A 27,500-nucleotide genomic window follows, 5' to 3' on the forward strand; every position below is an offset into this window, starting at 1 on the left:
GAAATCTTGCCACTCTGCCTCTTGAACTATAAAAACTTGCTTAAAACGTTTTATTCTCTCACCACGACTATTTTCCAAGGCTACAGGGACGATTAGCGGAGTTTTCAAGAGTGTTTCTCCAGTTAATAATGTAGAAATCTTAACAATCTGCCTCTAGAACCATGAAAACACCTTAAAAACTCGTGTAAATTTAAATAAAACCTTTTGAAATAGTTGACGTGAAGAAGAGAAGTGTTTGATAATACGAGCCTAAAACATATACACAAACAGGAGTCAGGCAGTCATACGTCCCCCAAGGTAAAAAGAATATACTCATTTTGTTTACCGTAACGTTCCCTTCCCTATCCACTACAGACGGATCACCACTGGAACCCGTGTCAGGCATACAAGTGCTGGACCTAAGCAACAACCCTGGTCTGTCCAACGAAGAGCTACACGAGTTGTTTGAGCCGCTGAGCCAAGGCCGCCTGAGGGAGCTGTACCTGGCCAACAACAACTACGTCACTGTACCGACTGAGGCGCTGAGAGTGGTGAGAAAAGTTACCAATATGTTCGCTTCCATTACTATCTTTGCTTTTCAATTGTGTGGTTTTTGTTTCATGCGAGATAGATGAAGAAGTGAGGAGGAGGAGGAGGAGGAGGAGGAGGAGGAGGAAGATGATGAGGATACAAAGGAAAGAGAAAGAAGCAAAGTAAAAAGGAAGAGGAGGAGGAGGAGGAGGAGAAGGAAGATGATGAGGATGCAAAGGAAAGAGAAAGAAGCAAAGTTAAAAAGGAGGAGGAGGAGGAAGAGGAGGAAGAGGAGGAGGACACAAAGAAAGAGAAAGAAGAAGCAAAGTAAAAGAGGAGGAGGAGGAGGAAGAAGAAGAAGAAAAAGAAGAGGAGGAGGAGGAGGGAAAAGAAACGTGTCAATTAGCAATGAAAGGGTTAAATGGACGAAATGCATTGTAATTAAAAAGAACATGTGAATGAAAGTGATGAGTGAGTGGTGAGGTGAGGCTGGACAGGTGTGGTGAGTAGCCGTGGTGTTCCTACAGGTAAGTGGCGGCCTGGAAAAGCTGGATCTTCACGGAGCGGCCTTCCAGTGCCTCGACAACACCTCCTTCCCGCTCCTGCCGCGCCTCAAGGAACTCAACCTTATGTACTGTCGCATTGCAGCGGTGAGTACCATACCCACGTGAAGGATCCTGACCTAACCTAACCTATCCTAACTTACCTTAACCTAACCTATAACCTAACCTTGATTTAATTAACCCAAACTAACCTTAACATAACCTCACCTGACCTAACCTGACCTTACCTAACCTCGGCATTACTCTAGCCATTAGTAACATAACTTAAGCTAATCTAACTTAACCACTTGATGACAATATTAATTTACCAAAGTGACTTGAGTTGACCTAAGCTAACCTAACCTAGCCTAACCACTTAACAGAATATTAATCTAATCAAACCTAATGTCTTTTTTCCTCTTCCTCCTCTTCCTCCTCCCCTTCCTCTACCTCTTGTTTTTCGTCCTCTTTCTCCTGTTTCTTCTTCAACTCTTTCTCCTTTACCATTCTCATCTTTCTTCATCTTCTGCCTCCTCCTCCTCCTCCTCCTCCTCCTCCTCCTCCTCCTCCTCCTCCTCCTCCTCCTCCTCCTCCTCCTTCTCCTCCTTCTCCTTCTTTTCTTCATCTGCCTCTTATTTTGTTCCTCCTGTTTCTTCACCTCTTTTATCTATACCATTCTCATTATTCCTCCTCCTCTTTCTCCTTATCCTTATCCACCGCCTCTCCTCCTCCTCCTCCTCCTCCTCCTCCTCCTCCTCTTCCGTCTCCTCCACAGATCCGTCCACATTCCTTCGAGGTCTTCCCAGTTCTCGAAATTCTTCATCTGGACGGCAACTCGCTCATCACCATTCCAACTGAGATCCTGCTACCCACACTCAAGGTACACACACACACACACACACACACAGTCAGGTTCCATTATAGCACTGTGTATCGTCTTAGCCTTGCAGTATTCATAGTTCTCGTTGTTTTGCATTGTTTTCATTAATTTATTTTGTTGTTGTTGTTTTCATTGCTGATCATTGGAGCGCCCTGCCATCTTCTGTTTTTCGTATTTCATGAGGATTTTTCTTCGTTGCTTGTATCTTCTTTGTCCGTCTGAGCACTGATTCTAACATTCATATCTACATGTAATCTGCGCCTCTTTAATCTAAGGAGTGTCGATTTTAAAAGCTTTAGTCGCATTTCATTTTTTTCTCTCTCTTTTTCTTTTCTTTTTTTTTTTTCATTGCTTGTATCTTCTTAATCCTTCTCCCTTGTACTGATTGTAACATTCATATTCTACATTCAATCTACGCCTCTCTAATCTAAGGAGTGTCGATTTTAAAAGCTTTAGTCGCATTTCATAAGGACTTTTTTTTTCGTCATTGCTTGATCTTCTTAGTCCTTCTTTGTGTTAATTCTTACACTGCATACATTTACTCTACGACTCTCTAATCAAAGCTTCACTCACATTTATAGAGATCTTTTTTGTCATTACGTGTATCTTTGTCACTCTCCTACACTGACTACTGAATTGCGTGTATCTTTGCCACTCTCCTATACTGACTACTGAATTGCGTGTATCTTTGCCACTCTCCTACACTGACTACTGAATTGCGTGTATCTTTGCCACTCTCCTTTACTGACTATTGAATTGCGTGTATCTTTGCTATACTGACTACTGAATTGCGTGTATCTTTGCCACTCTCCTACACTGACTACTGAATTGCGTGTATCTTTGCCACTCTCCTATACTGACTATTGAACCAGCAGTGTGAAAGTCCACCGCGATAAGGCTCAAGGAATTGGCGCACCACGTTCACCAGCGCTGTTGTGGCGTTCACTATTCAGTTACCTCATACAATAACAAGTCCACACGCTAACATTAAACCACTGAACCACTGAACCGCTGAGCCACTGAACCACTGAACCGCTGAACCGCTGAACCGCTGAACTACTAAACCACTGAACCGCTGAACCACTGAACCGCTGAACCGCTGAATCGCTGAATTACTAAACCACTGAACCGCTGAACCGCTGAACTGCTGAACTACTAAACCACTGAACCGCTGAACCACTGAACCACTGAACCGCTGAACCACTGAACCATTGAACCGCTGAACCACTGAACCGCTGAACTACTAAACCACTGAACCGCTGAACCACTGAACCGCTGAACCGTTGGCCACTGTACCGTCAAAAGTGTTCATTTTCTCACTACAACACTGTATGTGAACTAACTATCCTCTGGTACACTCTGGAACTCCCCCCCCCCGCCTGCTTCTGTATTTCCAACTTCCTCTGACAACTTCATTTAAGAGGGAAGTTTCGAGACATTTATCCCTTTCCTTTGGCTAACTCTCTCGGGGCTGCAAGGGAACTGGCATCTAAGTGGGCCTTTTCTCTATATCATTTCGCTCTTTATGTTGCGGTTTGATTATTCATATACGTAATTTTTAAAGCGCAAAGTAACAATACGGTATAAAGCAACATAACGCACTTTTTTTATTAACTAACTTTTCATTACTCTCATTATCATTACTATTATTTGATTACATGTGTTCTAATTACTTATATATATGTAATTCTTCAAAGAGCAAAGAAACAATACAATGCAAGAATTAAGAACACATTTTAGCAGGAACTAACTTTATCGTTATTATCATTATCATTATTAATATTGTTTGATAACGAGCGTTCTAATTACTCAAGCATGTCATTTCCCAAAGCGCAACGGAACAATGCTAAACAAGAACAGCACAACAACACACTTCATTAAGATTCACTGACTTGAGCGTTACTATCATCATTACCATTGTTTGATTGCCTGCGTTCCAGTTACTTGTATACGTGACTCTTATCATTACTATCATTACTATCATTACTACCATTATCCAGTTACTTGTATACGTGGCTTTTATAATTACTACCATTACTATCATTACTATCATTACTACCATTGTTTGCTTACATGCGTTGGTATAAAGACATTTGCTTCCTTATCTTGGGGTAACTCGACACTTATCCTGTAGAGAACCAGCACCCAAGTGGACCTATTTTTATTTATTTATATATCTTTTATTCAATATTGTGTTGCCCTTCTCCCTGCATAAAAAAAATGAATAAATAGAAAAAACAACTTATATACGTAATTTTGTGAAGCGTATAACAGCAACACTATAGAAAACAACAGCAACACAGCAACACAACTTTTCTATAATGATTTTTAGATCGTTGTTAGATAGTTCGTGTAGTCTAGAAAGATAAACTAACCTCAACACCCTCTCTCTCTCTCTCTCTCTCTCTCTCTCTCTCTCTCTCTCTCTCTCTCTCTCTCTCTCTACAGCAACTCAATAACATAGACAACCTTTCTATAATAGTTCTTAGATAATTCGTGCCTAGAAAGATAACTAACCTCCACCCCACCCCTCTCTCTCTCTCTCTCTCTCTCTCTCTCTCTCTCTCTCTCTCTCTCTCAGGTGCTGACGATGAACGATAACCCGAGGAGCACAGGTGACGATAGCGTGGAGGCCTTCAGCATGGACTACGTGGACTTCGGGCACATGGAGAAGCTCACCAACGTCACTTTCAACGGGGTAAGAGAGAGAGAGACACCCGTATTATGAAAAGCCTTCCCTCTCTCGCTACTAAATTTTCCAAGGCCACAGAGTTTCTCCCTTTAATAAACTTGAATTATTGCCAATCTATCACTACAACTGTAAAAAAAATATACCCTTAAAAACATGAACATCTTGAACTAAAGCCTTCGGAATGTGATGGTGAGAGAGCAAAGCGTTTCAGAATACAGGCCATTCTGAAACTCCTTGCTCTCTCACCATCACCATTTTCCGAAGGCTTTAGTTCAAGATCCTCATGTTTTTAAGGGTATTTTTCATAGTTCTGGTGATGGATTGGCACGAGTTCTATTTTAGTGAAAGGAGAAACGGTCTTGAAAATCCGTTACTTGTGTCTATGGCCTTGAAAAATTGTCTTGGTGAGAGTGGGAAGGCGTTTAGAGGAAGACGAGGAGTGGACGAGTGAGGATCAAGCGGCCTATACGTGTTTCATTTCACATCACGAGGAAAAAAAAAAAGGAAAAGAAAAGGAAAAAGAAAATGTAATGTGAATGATGGTAATACGTGCGTAGAAAACAGAATGAGCTGCAAAATTAGTGACTCTGAAGCTCTAACACGGTACCAGGAAGCAGTATTGAAATATTGCAAAGTACTATTCTCTCTCTCTCTCTCTCTCTCTCTCTCTCTCTCTCTCTCTCTCTCTCTCTCTCTGTGTGTGTGTGTGTGTGTGTGTGTGTGTGTGTGTGTGTGTGTGTGTACCTTAATATCAGGTTTACGGCACACATTTATCAGTTAAGCAGATGTTGCCACTTTTGCAGCAATCCCGAGAACACAAACAAAGATAACAATCGCTGGGTTTTTAAGTGCTGGATCACCTTCATTTCTCCTAACCTACTGAGTGTTCGGCGATGAGTCTTAACCCCTTAAGTACTGGGACGCATTTTTACCATGAGTTTTCAGTACGATTAGACCATTTTATTGACATTACGAAGGGTCTATGGAGGGCAGAAGGATTAATGGCCACTGTCTTCACTATTTTAACCATGGAAATATTAACTCCTTCAGTACTGGGACACATTTTTACCTTGAGATTTGTGCATGAACATTTTATTGACATTAGGAAAGGTCTATGGAGGTCAGAAGATTAATGGCCACAGTCTTCACTATTTTAATCCCCCACATGAGTTTCTGAAGCTCCACAAAATCACCAAATAGTAACCAGAATGAATATGGAAACGCCTCATGGTACTGAAGAGGTTAATACTATGACTGGTACTAATAAATAATGACAGTTTTCGGGATTTAAGTAATGCTCAATAACTCTACTGTATATTCCACAATCGCAAAGCTTTCTAGTGATAAGTATCGTTATAAAATGGTACAATGCTCAGTGTGATTTTAATAAACAAAAATAATATGTAAACACTGGCAAATTTGAAACGTTTGTAGAGAGTATAGACCGTTCCTCGTGCATCTCCTCGTCTTAATTGTGTGTTATGTGACTGCAAAGCTTCCTCACAATACTTAGCACTACGAGGCACAAATATCACGATGCCCAATACTCGTACAATTTCAATAAAAAAAAAATTCTGCAAACATTGAAAGATCTGAAATACATATGCAAACAGCCTTCTTAACTTATATTCTGTAATTGCAAAGCTTTTTCATAATATCTAAACTCCACGAGGTACAAATATTATAATGCCCAATACTTCTACAATCTTAAACAAAAACTGCAAACATTGTAATATCTGAAATGCTTATAAAAACAGCCTTCTCAGCTTATATTCTGTAACTGCAAAGCTTTCTCGTAATACTAAACGCCGCAAGACACAAATATTACAATGCCCAATATTCCTACAATCTTAATAAACCTAGAAATAAAAATAAAGATAAAAATGCTGTAAACACTGAGAGATTTGAGACACTTATAAACAGACAACCTTCCTGAACATTTCCTCATCTTATCTACACTTGTTATGGCAGCTCTCGTGGAAGTGATTAGAGTGTTATCACTGTTCTGGTAATAACTCCAGAAATGTACTGACTGCATGCACCACCACCACCACTACTACCACTACTACCACCACCACCACCACCACCACCACTACTACCACCACCACCACCACTGACAATCTATTTTTATGGAAGAGAGGGAAAACTGGATAAGGGCAACGAAAAACGAAAAAAAAAATCAATCAATAAATAAATAAAATAAAATAAATAAATAAAAAGATCCACTTAGGTGCCAGTCCCTTGCAGGTCTGATAGAGTTAGCCAAAAAAAAAATAAATGGATAAAAATGTTTTGAAACTCATAGTAACGCAATTTGAAATGTGTAAGATCTTAGCTCTTTCTTCCTGCAATTATTTTGTAAGACCTTTAACACTTTCTTCCTGCAATTACTGACTATTCTATCCTTTTGTAAAACCTTTAACACTTTCCTCCTGCAATTATTGGCTATTTTATCCTTTTTCTTCTTACTCCAGCCATCTCCAAGCATTCTATTGGCTACAAGTTGCTCTGGCTATTCGCTTTAATCAATTTCTTCGTTTTATTTATTCATTTATTTATTTATTTGTTTGTTTTTTTAATCAATTTATTTCTTTTAATTTTTTTTTTTTTAATCAATTCATTCATTTATATTATGTTTTATGTTTGTTTGTTTTAATCAATTTATTTGTTTTGATTCTTTTTTTTTTTAATCAATCTATTCGTTCTAATTATTTTTTTTTATTCGTTTTTTTTTTTTTTTTTTTTTCTATTCATTTCAATCGGTACATTTTTTGTTATGTTTTCTTATTGTACATTTTTTTTTTCTATATTTTTTTTCTCTTCGTTTTAATCACCCACACGCTGCGCCTTTCTTTATTTATTTTCTTATTGTCGATGCTTTTTTTTAGATTTTGTTCCTTCTGATGCTGTAAAGTGTTGAATATTCCAGTGGCAGAGTTATGAAAATAGATGCAGCTCTCTCTCTCTCTCTCTCTCTCTCTCTCTCTCTCATGAGCCGTAAGTGTTTCAGAATCAGTCTTCGGTGCCTCAGTTGTGTGTTTCAAATTTGTGCTCGGAACGTCAAGTAAATTCTGATGTTAACTCTTTTGGCCGCTCTTTGGTACAATTTTCCTTAATTACTAATCATTCTGGGAGATTTTTACTCGTTCCTCAGCCAACTCCAATCTTTAAACTTTGTGGAAATAGCATCCGTGACCTGTTATGGCTTATTTTGACCTCCAATAACAAGATAAACAGCTCCATGTCACCTTTATACAACTTTCTTTCATTACCAATCACTCTGAGACATTTTTCCTCGTTCCTCAACAAATTCCAATCTTTAAACTGGGTAGAAGTAGCATCCGTGTCCATCTCACCTTTAGTACATCTTTCTTTAATTACTGATCACTCTGGAACACATTCACTCGTTCTGCAGCCAACTCCAGTCTTTAAACTTTGTGTAAATAGCATCCGTGACCTGTTATGGCGTATTTTGATCTGTAATAACAAGATAAACAGCTCCATCTCACTTTTAGCACAACTTTCTTTAATTACTGATCACTATAAGACATTTCTGCTCGTTCCCCAGCCAACTCCAATCTTTAAACTTTGTGTAAATAGCATCCGTGACCTGTTATGACTTATTTTGACCTGTAATAACAAGGAAAACAGCTCCAACTTTCTTTAATTACTGATCACTCTGGGACATTTTTACTCAGTCAACTCCAATCTTTAAACTTTGTGGAAATAGCATTCGGGACCTGTTATGGCTTCATCTCACCTTTAGCACAACTTTCTTTAATTAGCAATCACTCTGGGACATCTTAACTCGTTCCTAAGTTAACTTCAATCTTTAAACTGAGTGGAAATAGCATCCGTGACCTGTTATGGCTTATTTTGACCTGTAATAACAAGATAAACAGCTCCATCTCACCTTGACTACCTTCTGAATGACTCCCGGAAGTTTGCCACACCTGTCCTCTTGATGAGACACGTAACTGTTCTTGCATATTCAACAAAACACGAGATGCGAAGCAGAATCCACTCAGCCCACTCCCAAGTCTTCAGTCTCATGATGCGTAGTTGTCAACGTAAACTGGCGCTGTGGTTCCTGTCTGGGCGGAAATGTACCACGCTATTCACATCTTCAGTACTGTGACATTTTTACCTTGAGATTTGTGTACGATTAGACCATTTTATTGACATTTGGGAGGGTTTATGAAGGTCAGAAAATTAATGGCCACAGTCTTCACTATTTTAACTATGGAAATATTAGCCCCTTCAGTACTGGGAAATTTTTTAGTTTGAGATTTGTGCATGGCCATTTCATTGACATTAGGAAGGCTTTATGGAGGTCAGAAGATTAATGGCCACAGTCTTCAGTCTTTTAACCATGGAAATACTATTAACCCCTTCACTACTGAGACACATTTTTACCTTGAAATTTGTGTACAATTAGACTATTCTATTGACATTACGAAGAGTCTATGGAGGTCAGAAGACTAATGGCCACAGTCTTCACTATTTTACTCCCCACATGAATTTCTGTAGCTGTATAAAATCACCAAATAGTAAACAGAATGAATATTAAAACGTGTCACGGCTCTGAAGGGGTTAAGGCAGATTATAACTTACGTAACCCAGGTAGATAGACGTACATAATTTTAATGTAGATAAATGTGTCAGAATACGCATTATTTTACTATATAGGTTGGTTACGTTAGACATTTTCCCTGGTGAATGCTAGTGACTTATCCCCTTATTGCTGCTTTTGTTATTATTATTATTATTATTGTTATTATGTATTATTTACCCTTTGAGTACCATGCCGCGTTTCCATATTCAATCTGCTTACTATTTGGTGACTTTATACAGCTTCAGATACTCATGTGGGGGATAAAATTAATGAAGACTGTGGCTATTAATCTTCTGACCTCCATAGACCCTTCCTAATGTCAATAAAATGGTCTTGTACACAAATCTCAAGGTGAAAATGTGTCCCAGTATTGAAGGGGTTAAAGTCAAAATTGGAGAAAAGGTAGAGGAGGTATGGAGGAAAAAACTACTGGAGGAAATTCACGGAGGAAACAAAGAAGGGGATGAATGAATTAATGTTTTGATTAGGCGCCGCAACATCACACAGAAGGGGAGATAAGGAAGAAAGAATAGGAAGCTGTGGAGGGGTTTATTCGATTTCGATTTTACTTTTTTCTTATAGTATGTTGTGGTTTTAATTGGTGTTGTTGTTTTTCATTAATACTATAAGAAAAGGTACAACAAATAACGAAGTCCCTTTAAGAATAACGTTCTGTTGTGTGAAAGATGTTGTGAATATTTTGTGTTGGACTGCAGTCATTCAGTTTGTGCCATATAAGATTCTTTGAGCAGATGTTTGAATAGAAAGTTAGATGTTACTATTACTGCAATTCACTGTTAACCCCTTCAGTACTGAGACGCATTTTTACCCTGATTTTGGGGGTGTGAACAGATATTTTATTTACATTAGGAGGGATCTATGGAGGTCAAAAGATTAATGTCCAGAGGCTTGATCATTCAAATACCCCACATATGTTTCTGAAGCTGCAGTATAAAATCGCAAAAATAGTAACCAGAATGAATAAGAAAACGCGGTATGGTACTGAAGAGCTAAAACTGTGGTCAATAAACACCTTTCTATCTAATCTATTTATCTATCTATCTATCTGTGTGCGCAGGTCCCGCTCGGCTACGTGGAGAAACAGTACTTCAATGACCTGCGCGGCCTGCTGGACTTCAGACTGACCTCGTGCAAGATTAAATACATCGAGGCTTTCAGTTTCGTGTGAGTGAGTCCATGATTGTTTTGTGTAATGACTAATGACACATCCTGAGTCCCGTGTCCCAGTGTGTCGCTCTCAGTGTCATAATGATCACACGTCAGTAGCTCCCATACCTCGTTGTTGTTGTTGTTGTTGTTGTTGTTGTTTTCTTAGTTACCTCAATTCAGTACATCCATCCATGGTTGATTTTAAGCAGCAAATATGTGTAATGAATGATGGAGGGACAGTGCGTGCATTACCAAGTGTGTGTGTGTGTGTGTGTGTGTGTGTGTGTGTGTGTGTGTGTGTGTGTGTGTGTTCGTGTTTGACTGACAGTGTGTATGTTCTCCTTACAGGAACCTGACGCGGCTGCAGCGCCTCTACATCAACAACAACGAGCTGGAGGTGTTGCTCAACGACACCTTCGCAGGACTGGTGTCACTCACCCACCTGGACCTCTCTGGCAATAAGATAACCTTCCGGGCCACCTTCGACATCTCGCGGTCGCCTGGGATGCCTGCCCCCACCGGCGGGAAGGAGTCGCGCGCCTTGTCGCTTCTAGACCTACCCATGGTGGCGGCATCGTGGGTACAAAGTGGCGGCGGGGAACGTAGTGTCCACACTGGAAGGGAAACAGCTGTGAGGGAGCCACACTCACAACTACCGTGCCTTCCCTTCGAGGGCCTGTCTGCACTGCGGCACCTTGACTTATCCAACAATGGGATCCGTTACATGACAGAGAGTCACTGGAGGAACCTGCAGCAGCTGGTGACGCTGTCGCTGATGAACAACAATGTGCAGGAGTGGTACTACCCGGTGTTCCACAACCTGAGCCGCCTCAGCCAGCTGGTGCTGTCCTACAACTCGCTGAGCCTGATCACTGAGGCAATGCTGGAGGACTTCTCGCTGGCTGGCCTGACTGTGGTGGATTTGAAGCACAACCCCTTCCAGTGCGGCTGCTCCCTCGCCAGTCTCAACGGCAGCATCAACACATCCATCTTCCTGGACTTCTCCTCATACAGCTGCTCGCAGGAAGGCCACGACTTGTCTTTTGAAGAATTTATTTCCACCGCTGTCTGTCCGTCACACGCCCAGGACGAGAACGTGGTGGACAAACCAGCCACTGGAAAGACCGAAATTATTCTCATTTCTGTCTCCATACTGTTCTCTGTCATTACCTCCGTCACCCTGTACCGCAAGCGATGGTGAGTACCGCAGCCCACTCCCCACACATAGGCGCACCTACAATCAGGGACGGTTTTTCCTATGGGCAATGTGGGCCACCGTCTAGGGCGCAATCTATTGGGCCCCCTCAAAAAAAAAATAATAATAATAAAATAAATAAATAAATAAATAAAAGTAAATAGATAAATAAATAAATAAATAATGAGAAAAAAAATGAAAAAAAATCGCTAGTTTTCTACACTAATACCACTAATTTCCACATCAAGTTAGAGAAGTGGTAGGTGGGGTGCCCCTACTACCACGGCAACCTCAGAAGAAAAGGCTATGGGGAGGGGGGCGGGGAATCAACTTGCGCCTGAGTCTCACTCTTAGAGGAAAATTAAGGGGGAGGGGGTTTGGTTTGGGTTTGAGGGGGCGGTGTCCGATGGAGGATTTGCCCAGGGCGTAAAAGTAGTCAGAGCCGCCTCTGCCTACAATGTTAACTGTCAAACCGTGGCACAGTGGAACCATGCGTGCTTTGGGGTCCGAGGGGTCTCCAAGCGCACGGGTTCGAATCCTGTCCACGGTCCGAGTGTAGGTTGGGCTTCCTCACTCGGGGCAACGGGTTCCTAGCGGGTGGGCTTTGAGATAGGAGGTGCCCCAAAAAGTATCCCCTTTAGCCCATAAATTCCCGTGAAAAGCCCACATGGTATAAAAAAAAAAAAAAAACTAGGGGCCGCCGTGGTACAGTGGAACCATGCGTGCTTTGGGATCCTAGAGGTCTCCAAGCGCACGGGTTCGAATCCTGTCCACGGTCTGAGTGTAGGTTGGGCTTCCAACGGTTTCCTAGCGGGTGGGCTTTAAGATAGGAGGTACCCTAAAAAGTATCCCCTTTAGCCCATAAATTCCCGTGAAAAGCCCACATGGTAAAAAAAAAAAAAAAAAAAAAGTGAATGATATAATAAATCAGATAGACAACTGCCCTTTGAGAAGTGTGCCAAGTAACGTAACACGTGTTTGCACAGGTACCTGCGTTACTTGGTGTACAAAGTGAAGATGAAGACTGACCAGCACAAGGAGGACGCCGACCACTACCTGTACGACATCTTCGTCTGCTACTCCCAGGCGGACCGCCAGTGGGTCTTTGAGCACCTGGTTGCCAGACTGGAGGACGGGGGCAGGTGCGGCTATGCAAGGTTTATGGGAAAAGGGAGGACGAGCATTGGGAGGGTGAAATACTCTAACATACAAGATGATAACGGAGCGCGGGAGGCAACAATGTGTATGTGCTTGGGTAGCCTAATTGTGTGTGTGCGTTACAGGTACCGCGTGTGTGTGCACGAGCGGGACTTCACGGTGGGCCAAGAGATAACGGAAAACATCATCAACTCAGTAGATCGCTCCAGGAAGGTAATCAATACAATTTATTATTAACATATTCAATTATTAATAGTTGCCATTTAATACACGTATAATATTCGGTTTGTTATCTGTACCATCCTCCCGCCTGCTGCCCTGTCACAGTGACGGGCACGGCCAGCAGAGGAACACACCAGCAGTAAGCATGTATTGTGTTGCAGGTGTTGGTGGTGCTGTCCCCGGCCTTCGTGGACAGCAGCTGGTGCATGCTTGAGCTGCAGTTGGCCAGCCACAAGATTCTAGATGAAAGAAGGAACAAGCTGATCCTGGTGCTCCTTGAGGCCCTGCCGTCCCACAGCCAGCCAAAGAAACTGCGTTTCCTTCTCAGGAGCCGCACTTACCTGGCCTGGCACGGAGATCCCGAGGGTCAGCGGCTTTTCTGGGTACGGCTGCAGCGAGCGGTGACCAAGCCTACGGCAAGTGAGATCCTTGAGTTCACCCACATGTAGCTGTTACAAGGGAACAAGCGCTCCTGACCGCTCCACGAACCATGCTGTTGGTGTGTCCACTTCCTCCTGAGGCAGAGTGATCGACAAGCGTTTTGTTGTTGGTTCTATGAATTCAAAGCTTCGGCACATAGGCTACATAATTATGTCCCTTAGGAGCAGTGGGAAGCTACACTTCCTCATCTAGTCTTATCTTCGGGGTTTTTAAATTCAAGGTGCAAAATAATGAATCTCAGTAATTAGAGCACCGGGCCGTTGCCCAGCCGCGGGAGAACTGCGCAGGGTCGCCGCTCCGCGCGGCTCATTACTCGACTACTGCGCCAGGTCTACACGTCATGTCAGCATGAATCCTTTCCTGAAACTATGAGACTCATAACGTTAAGGATTGTGTGCTGATACATCGCCTGTGTCTGTCCATTTGTTTGTCGTGCCATGAGGCAGCTTTGTAATGAGGCCTCGTACCAAGCACATACTGGTCAGTCGGTCTGGTTAACCCAACACTGCTCAACACGGTGCCAGGACAGGGTCAGGGACTCGAGGTGGCCAGCCGTCAGCCTCTCTCGCTCTGCCATAAAACTGCTTTGTATGTACTATACTCATTATTGGTGACTTAAGTTTGACCGGCAGGTGAGGAGGCAGGCATAGCAGGAGCCTTCCTCGGCCACTGGAAGCTGTCACTGGCACTGTGGCACTGGCGGCGCTTCATGCAGTGCTCAGCGGCGGATACAGGGCGGGGGAGGGGGGAAGGGGGCTAAAGCCGCCTCAATTTTTTTTATTACATAGAAATAGTTTTGTATAACTTAAAAATGTCCTCGATTAATATTTTCAGAAGTTTCTGGTGAGGCACGGGCTTGTTTATAGCATCCCTCCCAACCCCCAGTTGATCATTATACTCACCACCAGTCTCAAGGGGTACAGGAATTCAGGTTACCAATAAATAAATAAATAATAATAGTAATAATAAAATTATTCTGAATCCGCCACTGACAGTGTCCACTGCCGGCGCCATTCCCATGAGTGCGGCGCCGCCCACCTGTGCCTTTCCCTCTGAGCGTATTCCGGAACTTTGGCTTCCTGTAACCTGCAGCCAAACTTAGACACAACGTGAAGGAGGCCGCGCCGGTGTGGGCTGTGTTGAGCAGCATGTCCACGCGTCATGCATGTTGTGCACTGCCACCTTTGTGGCCAAGGAAACTAAGTTTTACCTGACAATACTTATATTATTCTATGATAGGTGTATCTAAATAAAAGTTTATCTGGGCATGAGATTTTGTTATTGAAGTCTCCTTTGATTCTTTAACAAAAATAGCATTTTTCTTACCATATGCAAAAATCATAATATTCTCACTTTCCTTCACCTTGAACTAGAACAACCAACATCGATTACATACTTTCAACTTGAACAAATAATGATTACGACCTTCACCAGCAGTATGCACACCTTGCAGCCAGCCATCATTCACCCCTGACATGAACTGAATGCCACTACTGCCACCATAGCCACAGTACAATGTCTACCCAGTCAGTGCCAAGGGTGGCCACACAGTGCTAGGCTGACTAATAAAGAATTGAGGAACATTGTTTTAAAAGTGGAATTTTCATGAATGGTTATCAAAAACTGCCTTAAATAATTTTTTTATGTAATACAAATAGAATGTCTTCAGGAATTAATCAAAACATTACATAATACAGTTCTCTTCAAAATTTGTATCAAAATAAATTCCGGAATAATTCCAAATTTTTGTCCTTTTCAGTCGTAACACCACCAATGAGTAACGGAGATATGTACAGTACACCCTCATGTCTTATGGTGATACCAATGAAATGATAACTGTTCTAGCATTCATAAAAAATACTAATTATGCTACAGCAAAAGCAATACACAATACATAAGAATACACAAACCACTGACTGCAACAATGGACAAAATAAATATCATGTGTCACTTTAAAAAAAATCGAGAATCATCATCACTATGAACCACATCACTTTCATTTAGCCAAAGGAAAACATGAGCACTGAACAATAAGGTGACAACTGACGAGACTTTGTTTAGCATAAAAGAAATGACCGTCCCAGCATTGCTAACATGGGAAGGCTGAGCATAATTGGTGAGTGCAAAGAGACAACTCTATATGTGATCACCTTTTAGTCTGGCTTTCTGGAGTACTTGGATTCTGACCTCTAAAGTTTGGCCCATTGCTGCACTCGTTCTGCAGTTTAATCTACATGTCAAAAAGCAAGCAGTCCTACACAAGATGATAATATGTAAAGTAGTAGTAGTAGTAGTAATTGCAAATACAACATAATGAATAATGAATACACACCAACTTCACATTAACTCCCTCTCAGAACACTATGTACTAGTACGGATACTAATACAAGGTAATAGTAATGATTCAATATATAGTTAATACACAAACTATATCAAAACACAATAATAATGATAATAATGGTTATATAAAGACAAGCTGTGGCAAAAACCCAGTGTGATGTGGACTGGTGGTGGTGAGTCTTGTCTCAGCCTCAGCCAGGAAGTGAGGGGGAGGGCAGCCACTGAGGACCTGGCCTTCACCTGGGAGCCTGCACTCAGCCACACACGGGAGGATCAGGGCGGGATGGCAGGAATTGGTGATAGATGAAGAATTTCTCACTAACCTCGGACACCACAACCTGACCCCTTTCCTGAGTGGGGCTGGGTAGGGACCATAATGCAATGCAGGTCCCCCACTGGCTTCCCCTCCTCCCAACTCCCCAACGGACAGAGATGAGAGCCACCAACACACAAATTCATCACACCAAGTCATGCAGAAATATTAATAAATGATTAAAAATAGTAATATTAATAGTTATAATGAATACATATCACCTTCACATCAACTCCCACTCAATACAGCACATCATCACTTCACTACAACATATTGCTGTTGCTCCACCTCTTAACAATGAGAGGAAAGTATGCAGGTGACATAACACTAGTAGGTCAAGAAACATGAGAAGTTGACACAATATTAGCCAGACCTTGCTAGAATCAATAAGCACAGGTGGCTGTGGAGGAGGAAGCCATGGGGATTCTCATCCTGAATCACAAAACCCAAAAAAAAACACAACATTAATAACTTAGTGTGAAACAAATGTACAAATGTTTCCATGATTGGTGATTTCATTTGACTGAATCTGGACATCCTAAAAAAAATCTGTAAAACCATCGCTATCACATCAATACAAACTACATCAAATGCTATGCATGGATAGGATTTCTCTAATCATTTAGAAAACTTGCAATGCAGAGTTTCAAAACAACCAGACAGAATTATAGAAGAAAATAGAAAATACGTGTATATATATATATATATATATATATATATATATATATATATATATATATATATATATATATATATATATATATATATATATATATATATATATATATATATATATATATATATATATATATATATATATATATATATATATATATATATATATATATATATATATATATATATATATATATATATATATATATATATATATATATATATATATATATATATATATATATATATATATATATATATATATATATATATATATATATATATATATATATATATATATATATATATATATATATATATATATATATATATATATATATATATATATATATATATATATATATATATATATATATATATATATATATATATATATATATATATATATATATATATATATATATATATATATATATATATATATATATATATATATATATATATATATATATATATATTACTGAAGTCAACAGCGAGGTCTGCATTATTCTTTTTGTACAGCATCCTCACTATTTGCAATCACTTCTCTCCTGAAGATGGTCTGATCAAGACCGAAAGACGTCTAGAGAAAATGGACTTTGGCACACTACTCTACCAACTAAAACCGGACGAACGCACCCTTGTGCGAAAAACACAAAATACGCTGTACAAAAAGAATAATGCAGACCTCGCTGTTGACTTCAATAGTACATGCATTCAAAATGGTCTACTCCCGAAATATAAATATAAATATAAATATAAATATATATATATCGAAATATAAATATAAATATATATATATATATATATATATATATATATATATATATATATATATATATATATATATATATATATATATATATTACAAAAATCCATACAAAAGAGGTAGTCCAATATTTGACCAAGCACATGTCCACCAGAATAATGCAAGATCAACACATCACCCCATGAGCCCAGGCCACAGGAAGTGTCTCGGCTCCCATGGCCACTGTGGCACTGCTCACATCCCCCACAGACACCCACCAGCCTCACTATTCCCCTTACATGGTCATGGTCAGGAATCAAGTCACCATACCACTCTCACCTCCAGTGGGTTCAGTGCTTTCTTTCTCCACATCTTCATTCTTCTAATCCTGACAACCTCTAAACAAAATCACTCAATCAGAAATCCTCTAATTTGAGAATCTTTTTACCACACAATACTCAATCAGTTCTTATTGGATCAGACGACTCCAGATAGAAAGAAAACAAAGTAAATTGAAAGCAAATGTAAAAGTTCATCACCTGACCATGATCAGCATTCCCAGGGAGCAACAACTGGCCAAGTACAACATTAGTAATGCACACTGTGACTGTTCAGATCTGAGTGATATTACATAGCAATTAGCAGACAAAAATTTACCGAGAGTCTTAAGTGAACATGATTTTATGATAAAGCCCTGGCATGTTACATCTTGTTGTTTGAAGGTAATCAGGGACAGAGAAAGGCTCTTGGTGGACACAGACTGGTGGTGCAAAGACCTGCACACTTGGCTACAGGACTGACTTCTGCTTTGCTACAACTCATTCCAGTACACACTTGCCTGCACCCAATACCACTCAGCAGAACAGTCACAATGTGTATGTACACAGTTATGATCATAGTGTAGATTTGTAACAACAGTGTTAATGTAAATAAAGTAGTATTCTTGTGCAACACAAACTCCTGCTGTCCATGGTATCAACACATCCCAGGAATTGGCATGCAGTGTGCAGCTCAAGGGTGGAGCCAACACACTACACCCTCCCTCAGCTCCCTCAGCCAGCAGGACCTCTGTGAAACACAAGGTGTTGAGTGTTGTGTTGTGCTGTAGTGGCACTGTCACATGCCCATCAAGTGCCACACCACTATAAGTGATGAAAAGCTCTAGATGTCACTGCACTTCAAGGCAATCTTTCCATAAGAATACCCTATGGAAAAGAAGAGGGGCTACTTCCTTACAAGAAAATGGCCCTAGAAAATGACACCTCGCCAACTTGAAGCGGGCCTGTAGCCCAGAAAAAGGCTCCTCACCAACTTGAAGTGGGCCTATAGCCCAGAACAAGGCTCCTCGCCAACTTGAAGTGGGCCTATAGCCCAGAACAAGGCTCCTCACCAACTTGAAGCAGGCCTATAGCCCAGAACAAGGCTCCTCGCCAACTTGAAGTGGGCCTATAGCCCAGAACAAGGCTCCTCGCCAACTTGAAGCGGGACTATAGCCCAGAACAAGGCTCCTCGCCAACTTGAAGCAGGCCTATAGCCCAGAAAAAGGCTCCTCGCCAACTTGAAGTGGGCCTATAGCCCAGAACAAGGCTCCTCGCCAACTTGAAGCAGGCCTATAGCCCAGAAAGAGGCTCCTCACCAACTTGAAGCGGGCCTATAGCCCAGAACAAGGCTCCTCGCCAACTTGAAGCGGGCCTATAGCCCAGAAAGAGGCTCCTCGCCAACTTGAAGCAGGCCTATAGCCCAGAAAGAGGCTCCTCGCCAACTTGAAGCAGGCCTATAGCCCAGAAAGAGGCTCCTCGCCAACTTGAAGCAGGCCTATAGCCCAGAAAGAGGCTCGCCAACTTGAAGCGGGCCTATAGCCCAGAAAGAGGCTCTCGCCAACTTGAAGCAGGCCTATAGCCCAGAAAGAGGCTCTCGCCGCCTGAAGCGGGCCTATAGCCCAGAAAGAGGCTCCTCGCCAACTTGAAGCGGGCCTATAGCCCAGAAAGAGGCTCCTCGCCAACTTGAAGCGGGCCTATAGCCCAGAAAGAGGCTCTTTGCCAGGGTGCAATCTTTCAGCAATGAAGTACCAATCTTCATATCCACTTGCTAAGGGAAAAAGTTTCCTTACTCTAAATATGGGTAATTGGGTAAAGTGTGTGGCACAGGTGCTGATGTGGCAGCACTGGTGGCTGGGATGTCTGCCTCAGCCACTAGTGCTGCCACCACGTCCAGCCACATTGCCTCAACAGTGGTGTCAAAAATACAGTATCAAATAAGACGTCTCTGCTTTCCCACCCCCATACAATGAACACTCCTACAGCAACAGCCTCACCTCCAGCAGGCACAACACCTATCTGCAGGTGAGGCTGTGCTCAGGAGTTCACTGCTACAGAATAAAAATGCACTGGACTAGTGGTGTTTCATCACCAGTGAGAGGTGAAGCTGTGACAGGCTGAGGTGTGGTCCAACACCACCACCACCACCACCACCACACTACAGGGCTGCCTCACCACACCTGTGGCTAGGGACCAGACTCACCAGGGGCAGGTGGAGCAGCACATGATGGTGTGTGCTGTGCCTGTGCTGGCAGCCCAAGCCAGCCATCCTCACCTCCTCCAGGGTGTGTCTGCTGCCAGTGGTGCCCTGTTCTCTCAGGGCACCACTAGCAGCAGACACACCCTGGAGGAGGTGAGGATGGCTGGCTTGGGCTGCCAGCACAGGCACAGCACACACCATCATGTGCTGCTCCACCTGCCCCTGGTGAGTCTGGTCCCTGGCCACAGGTGTGGTGAGGCAGCCCTGTAGTGTGGTGGTGGTGGTGGTGGTGACACCACACCAAACCCTCTCACAGCTTCATCTCAGTGAAAACCCCCTGAAAGGTTAGAATATCATGTGTTTACATTTCACTGTTAATTACAATCCCTGACACCACAAATAATACAACAAATTATACTCTTACAGTACAACATCAACTTAAAGCAGGATGGGTCTGTCACCAGTGAGTCACTTGCTGCTCATCCTGAGAACATTGTCTATGAATCTATTACTTAAAAATGTAAGATTGAAATAACAGATGAGATCCATTCCTATTTTTTATCTATATTCATCTTTATTTTCTTACAAGTGTGTGTGTGTGTGTGTGTGTGTGTGTGTGTGTGTGTGTGTGTGTGTGTGTGTGAGTGTGTGTGTGTGCGCGTGCATGCGTGCGAGTGTTTCATTCACCATGGTTGCCTGCTGGTCGCTCAGCTGGAGACCATGGTGAATAACACACACACACACACACACACACACACACACACACACACACACACACACACACACACACTTAGTAAGAAAATAAAGATGAATATAGATAAAAAAAAAATAGGATTGGATCTCATCTGTTATTACAATCTTACATTTTTAAGTCCTTGATTCATAGACTCTGTATATGTGTGTGTGTGTGTGTGTGTGTGTGTGTGTGTGTGTGTGTGTGTGTGTGTGTGTGTGTGTGTGTGTGTGTGTGTGTGTGTGTGTGTGTGTGTGTGTGTGTGTGTAGTGAGGGCCCTATGAAGCATGAAACATGATAACTCAAGCAATATGCTTAGTTGACATATACCAGGCTTTCCTAATGGCAGACATGTTCCTTGTGTTACTATTAAGACACAATGTTAGGTAATAATAAGCATGACCCATCTGGTTCAAGTTCATGCTGTACTGACAAGCCCACCAAACCACTGCTATTCATTTGTTGCAAGTGGTCCCCCTTCATCTGGTTCTCTTAGGCTCCAAATTAGACCAGAAATACAAAATTATTACAGCAAGTTTGTTACAACGGTCTCAGATGAAGGGTAAGGCAGGGTGGTGATTGAACTTCAAAGAAATGCCTATATGCCAGGCAGTGAGACCTGGCCAGGTGGCATGGCAGACTCAAGGAAGCCATTGTCTTGAGTGCCAGCGCCACGTTTTGCCCTTCCATTGTAGCTCCCGCTGTGTGTGCCTGGCCAGCCCCGAGTTGTAGGCCATGGCACACTTCATCACCAGCCATCTCCTGTAGCAGCGAGGGGGGGAGGGGGGGGAAGCAGGAAGTGGATATCAAGATCAGCCACGGCAAGGTCCTCGCATAGGGAGGACCCATGTCTGCTGCTGGTGCCTTACTTCACCAGAGTGTCCAGGTGCTTCACAAAGCTTCTCAGGCGCTGCTTGTCCTGGAACAGGCCATGGAACAGGTTGAGGCGGCGCTGCAGATTACTGTTCTGTTGCTGCAGTAACTGGCACTGCCGCCGCAGTGCCTGGACCTCTTTGTCCTGACACTGCGGAGGTTGTGCAGAGCTGTTAGCACCTGTGGACCCAGCCATCCTGGCCACTTTTGGGACGGGCTGTGGCATGCTCACTTCCCCCCCATCCTCTTCCCTAGGGCGTTTGGCTTCACATGGTGTGACTGTGAGCTGCTGCTGGCGGCCAGCTGCAGGTGTGGGACCAGGAGTGACGGCCTGGGCCTGGGGCTTCACAGACTGAGACTGGGCCTGGGACTCTACAGGCTGAGACTGTGTCTGAGTCTGGTGCTCAACAGGCTGGAGTTGGGCCTGGGGCTTTGCAGGCTGAGACTGGGCCTGAGGGTCTCCAGGCTGGGGCTGGGGCTGGTGCTCTACAGGCTTGGGCTGGGCCTGGAGCTGCTCCTTGCTGGGCTTTGGGCTAGAGCCAGCAGAGTCCTGGAGCTGTGCAGATTGTGGCTGGGCTCGGAGCAGGAGCTGCCTCACTGGGGCTGATGCTGCCACCAGTGAGGAAGCCCGAGAAAGGTCCCAGCACACTGCCTTGGCAGCCAGATCCTTGGTGGGGACACGCACGAAGGACCGGACTGGCTCACCCACCTCATACGGAGCCACCATCAGGCCGGCTTGCTGCTTCACTTAGCGGGAAGGGGGGGGGACTGTGGTCCTACTACAGGATTATCCCGCACTAGTGACAATCAGTTCCCACTGGGTCCGGAGGGTTGGGTGGCCTTCTGCCGTCTCAAGACTGCACTCACCCACAGATCTGTAAGGCAGGAGAAGTTACTGCATAGCAAAGTGGAAGGCCAAGGGACATGGAATGGAGGACTGCTGGGTTAGTTCCACTGGGCATGTCAAATGACTACTGACATCGACAAGTGAATAGTTTATATTCAATAAGTTTCTGTATTACATCAGTATCTGCATCTCTCTCACTATCACTGGAGTCATTGTGAAAGACTTCAGACATACTGGTATGTGTTTACCTTCAATATTTTGTTTTAAGTAACTGGCAAAGCTGACAATGACTGACAAAACAAACACAAACCAAACATCATGCTTCAGTGTGAGAAAAGAATGTCAACTTCCACCTCACTGAAACCAACACAGCAGCTATTCACCCAAACAATACACCCATCCATCTCCTCTTTACTACCTACCACCACCATGAACAGCTCCCCTTCCTCCATAAAGTGGACTGAGGAGCACCCCACCCTTCCCCTCAGTCTCCTGGGCTGAAGAAAGGGAACACTCAAGTGGCTGAAGAACTTGAGGGGAAGACTGAGGCTACTCCACTCCCCCTGCATGATATTATGATGGTGGTGGTGGTGGTGGTGGTGGTGGTGGTGGTGGTGGTGGTGGTGGTGGTGGTGGTGGTGGTGGTGGTGGTGGCAGCGGCGGCGGCGGCACATCCATCCTATCTGAGCCCCTGAGGGAAGGGCAGTTGCCACAACCCATCCATTCTGTGTGCAACACACACCACAGTCAGGGGTGTATGTGGTGTGTAATGCTTCAGAGAGTGGCGTGCTGTGTTGCATTTTACACTGTATATACTGTTTCAGGCTGTGTAGTGGGCCAGGTACTAAAGGTAATTTTTATAGCTGTTCCGCTAAGAGAATATGAAGCACAGTAAAGCAGGAAATAGCAGGAGAGATATATGATTTGTGGAAGGAAAGGGGAAAAAGAAATGCAATATTTCCATACACTAAGGATGTTACCTGAAAGAAATATAAGATGCAAAGAAAAACATATTCATGTTTCATAAACTTTGAGAAAGCTTTTGATAGAGTTAAGCATGAAGACTTATTAGGAGAAGAAGGTAATGATTGAAGAATGGTAAACAAATTTTACTGGAACCAGAAGGCAGCTGTAAGAGTAGGAGCAGATCAAGAGAGACTGGATGGATCTAAAAAGAGAAGTATGACATGAGTATTTTACCTCAAATAAGTTTTCTTAATACAGTGAGATAATAATGAGATCAACTGAAGGAAAGTAAGATTTTGCTACTGAGGGAAGAAATACAAATATAAGGTACTCAGATGATATGGTTCTAATAGCAGAATCACAAGAGAAAGTGCAGGATATTCTAACGATAAGGCGAGTGAAGCAAAAGGTCTAACAATTAACATAGATAAGACAAGTGATGGTGATTAGTAAGAAGACACAGGTTCCAAGGTGCAATGTACGAGTGAAGGACAACATTATAAAACAGGCGAGATTTCACTACCTGGGAAGCAACACAACAGAAGATGGAAGATGTATAGAGCAAATTAAATCAAAAGAAAAATATGTGAAGCAAAAGATACATTTCAGAAGATGAGAAACATAATACCAACAGTCATCTATCAACAAACTGAAGAGGAAGAGCAGTAAGACACAAGCATGGTCAGTGTTGATGTATGGATCAGAAGACTGGACATTGAATAAACAAATGGAGAAGAGGATGGAAGCATTTGAAGTGTGGTGTTGATGAAAGCTTTTGAAAATATCTTGGACAAAGAATATCACACGAAGAAGTGCAGAGAAGAACAAGTAGTGGAGAACTAATAGCCAAGATACAAGCAAGTCAGATGAGATTTGAGGGACAAGTAATGAGAAGAGGAAAGACAGAGAACTTAAGCTTACACGAAGAATCCCAGGTAGCAACACACGAGGTAGACAAAAGAAGAGAGGCACACAGATGGAATAGGAAGGACAATATGAGGTGGAAAAAGAGCTACGTGTATACTGCAAATGACAAGATAGAGGATAGAGGGGTGCGGCAATCCATAGGTAAGGTGGCGTGGCATTTTAGTGAGTTTAGTATGGCATGTTTCAAGGTATGCTGTATTTTAAGGAGAGTAGCACTGCAAGTAGTAGTGTTGTAGTGAAGGGTATTTTGAGCAAAGTAGCAAGGCAAGTGTTTCATGATGGTGTTGTAGTGAAGGGTAAGGCGTGTTTGGTATTGAGCAGTGTGGTGTTCCAAGTGGCTAGGGTGTGGCAGGACTTTCCCTCCGTCAAGACATCAGTCACTGCAGGTTTGTGGCATCCATTTCACTGAGCTTCCTTTGCCCCACCTGGGTACACACTGCTGCCTCTTTGTGTGTGTGTGTGTGTGTGTGTGTGTGTGTGTGTGTGTGTGTGTGTGTGTGTGTGTGTGTGTGTGTAATTTGCCACGGTCGCCTACCGAGATCCAATCCTATTTTTTTTTATCTATATTCATCTTCATTTTTTTTTACTAAGTGTACATGAGTATGGAAGTGTGTGTGTGTGTGTGTGTGTGTGTGTGTGTGTGTGTGTGTGTGTGTGTGTGTGTGTGTGTGTGTGTGTGTTTACCTAATTGTATTTACCTAGTTGTAGTTTTACAGGGCCTGGGCTTTATGCTTGTGTGGCCCTGTCTCCATATCTACACTTATCCAATCTGTGTGTGTGTGTGTGTGTGTTTCACTGTTTGATCTGCTGCAGTCTCTGACGAGACAGCCAGACGTTACCCTACGGAACGAGCTCAGAGCTCATTATTTCCGATCTTCGGATAGGCCTGAGACCAGGCACACACCACACACCGGGACAACAAGGTCACAACTCCTCGATTTACATTTCGTACCTACTCACTGCTAGGTGAACAGGGGCTACGTGTGTGTGTGTGTGTGTGTGTGTGTGTGTGTGTGTGTGTGTGTGTGTGTGTGTGTGTGTGTGTGTGTGTGTGTGTGTGTGAACGTATCAACACAACACACCATCACCTGAGGACAAACCACACAGCACATTAGTCATACACTGTGTCAGAAATGTTTAGCAAAGCAGTATTGGAGTTGCAGTGGGAGGTGTGATGCCATGGCCATCTTCCACCGCCAGTACTGCTGCCATCCTGACCTTACAATGCAGATAATATTGCTGTGAATTGGACACACACAACCAAGCCGCTACCCAGCACCCAGACACAGCTGCTCAGGCCCCCCACACCAAGCTAAGTCATACAGGTTAATCTTGACTCAGCGCTCCTTAACAAACCATAATAATCAGCATAAAAGCAAAACAGCCATCGTCAAACCTTCTTACACTCAGAACAGCTTCCCCAAACACAGGTTAGGTTAAGTTAGCTTACTCATACACTTTGGTTAAGTTAGATTAGGTTAGCTTACCCACACACTCTGGTTAGGTTAGGCTAGCTTCCCCAAAGAGGTCAAGTTAGGTTAGGTTAGGTTAGGTTAGCTTTCCCCCCCCCCACACTCTGGTTAAATTAGGCTAGCTTCCAAACACATTAGAACAACTTCCCCACACACAGGTTAGGTTAGGTTAGGTTAGCTTAGCTTATCCACACACTCAGATTAGGTTAGGCTAGTTTCCCCACACGTATTGGTTAGGTTACCTCCCTCCCACACACACACACACACACACACACACGTTAGGTTAAATTTACAGCACACACAGCTTAGGTTAGCTTCCCAGTACACATACAGATCAGGTTAGGTTCCCTGCACACATTTTAGATTAGGTTAGATCCCTATCAACAAACGGCCAGTAACCAGCATAGTGAGTGTCATCATGACTTTCCTGGTGGCGTCCCGTGAGCCAGTACATTGGTGACGCAACACTGACTGGCCGCTTACCACAAGGACACCACCACAATCTTTACCTCAGTGTGAGTGATGAAATATGTGATTTACCCTACTACTACTTATCACATTACTACAAACCACCACTAAAATAAATAAATTAATAAATAAACACTTGAAGTTATGGTAAAATACGGATGACTGTTTACCGAAAATTTATCATTCCAACAAACACACAAGTAAATATAGCAGTGACATACACAAACACACACATTCAGGAAGTCATACACCCTCATGACTATCAAGAACCTTCTGCAGTGAGTCAACAGGATGTCTACATAATATATAATGCATTAGACTCCAAACACCGCCACTAACCTAATTACTGGCTCCCTCGCACGCCCTATTGCATTCCAAAGAACTCGTACGCAAATAGACTGGAGGATATAATACAGGAGAACCCCGTTAATATGGATCTCCCTATAATAACAGCTGCATGAACGTATAACAGGAAATATATTAGTCTATCCTGTGCTTATCAGTTTATCTACGTATGGAACACAAAGCAAAGAACAAACGTACGTACCTCAAAACAGCTTGCAACACTTAAGTAATCCAACACAACACAATACTGCCACACACACACACACGAAAAGAACACAATCAGAGGCACAACAATGACACAACAAGAACTATCACTATATCACTTTTCTTCTACCCTTTTTCAACCTTCCCTGGCCGTGTTTTCCAGGTATATAGGCAGAGGGGGGCGCTTAACTAGCACTCACAGGGTCAGTACAGCTGCTAGGTATGTGCTGCTGGCCGAATGTGACGAGTAACTGGCGAACGTTGCAACACCACCCTCCTTCTTCTCCAATCGGTCGGGTACTGAACAGGTCTGGCCGTTTGTGAAGTTCCTGTGCTGGGAGCCACCACGTCTGCACCGCGCCGCTCCCAGGCAACCCAGCATAACTCACAACGGTTGCCAGGGACAGGAGAGAGGCAAGGCACTGGAATAGGAGGAATGCTAAATAAATGGAAGGAAAGGAAAGAAAAGAGTATGGACATAAGGATGAGAAAGAATGCTAAATAAAGGCAAAACAGAACTGTGGAATAGTAGGAATGTTAATAAAAGCGAAGGTAAGGGAAGAACAGAAAAAAACATGGACGTGAGGAGAAGGAATGTTAAATAAAGGGAAGGAAAGGAAGGAAAGGAAGAAAAGAAGATCATAGAT

At 42.8% G+C, this 27,500-nt stretch overlaps 2 protein-coding genes and 1 long non-coding RNA gene across 4 annotated transcripts in view; 2 read left to right on the plus strand and 1 right to left on the minus strand.

The window, feature by feature from the left end:
- Window positions 1–14,691, plus strand: part of LOC123511820 (toll-like receptor 13) — an 18,232-nt gene extending 3,541 nt beyond the window's left edge. Inside the window, exons 3-11 of the mRNA XM_045267861.1 lie at window positions 355–530; window positions 1,038–1,160; window positions 1,828–1,932; window positions 4,514–4,630; window positions 10,318–10,424; window positions 10,758–11,606; window positions 12,591–12,746; window positions 12,888–12,975; window positions 13,146–14,691. Of these exons, the coding sequence (XP_045123796.1) occupies window positions 355–530; window positions 1,038–1,160; window positions 1,828–1,932; window positions 4,514–4,630; window positions 10,318–10,424; window positions 10,758–11,606; window positions 12,591–12,746; window positions 12,888–12,975; window positions 13,146–13,433 (2,009 nt within the window). The 3' untranslated portion in view covers window positions 13,434–14,691. The remainder of the gene's footprint in view (window positions 1–354; window positions 531–1,037; window positions 1,161–1,827; window positions 1,933–4,513; window positions 4,631–10,317; window positions 10,425–10,757; window positions 11,607–12,590; window positions 12,747–12,887; window positions 12,976–13,145) is intronic.
- Window positions 14,692–20,916: 6,225 nt separating this feature from the next.
- On the minus strand, window positions 20,917–27,412 carry LOC123512115 (probable serine/threonine-protein kinase samkC). Of its 2 annotated transcripts, none has more exons than XM_045268356.1 (2): window positions 27,054–27,412; window positions 20,917–22,499 (listed from the first exon to the last, which is right to left on the minus strand). In XM_045268356.1, the coding sequence occupies exon 2, from the start codon at window positions 22,349–22,351 to the stop codon at window positions 21,617–21,619; it is 735 nt and encodes a 244-aa protein (XP_045124291.1). In that variant the 5' UTR covers window positions 22,352–22,499; window positions 27,054–27,412; the 3' UTR covers window positions 20,917–21,616. The 2 variants fall into 2 exon arrangements, with proteins under 2 accessions (XP_045124291.1, XP_045124292.1); XM_045268357.1 differs by having other exon boundaries at window positions 26,852–27,412.
- The window catches only part of LOC123512116, a 14,890-nt gene continuing 10,456 nt past the window's right edge, over window positions 23,067–27,500 (plus strand). The window contains exon 1 of the long non-coding RNA XR_006677030.1: window positions 23,067–24,877. This is a non-coding gene — a long non-coding RNA (uncharacterized LOC123512116). The remainder of the gene's footprint in view (window positions 24,878–27,500) is intronic.

The sequence above is a fragment of the Portunus trituberculatus genome, chromosome 32 (genome assembly GCF_017591435.1).
Source record: "Portunus trituberculatus isolate SZX2019 chromosome 32, ASM1759143v1, whole genome shotgun sequence".
In the NCBI taxonomy this organism is placed as follows: domain Eukaryota; kingdom Metazoa; phylum Arthropoda; class Malacostraca; order Decapoda; family Portunidae; genus Portunus; species Portunus trituberculatus.

Excerpts from the sequence above, each read along its gene's own strand:
- LOC123512115 (XM_045268356.1), bottom strand. The coding sequence starts at position 22,351 with ATGGTGGCTCCGTATGAGGTGGGTGAGCCAGTCCGGTCCTTCGTGCGT.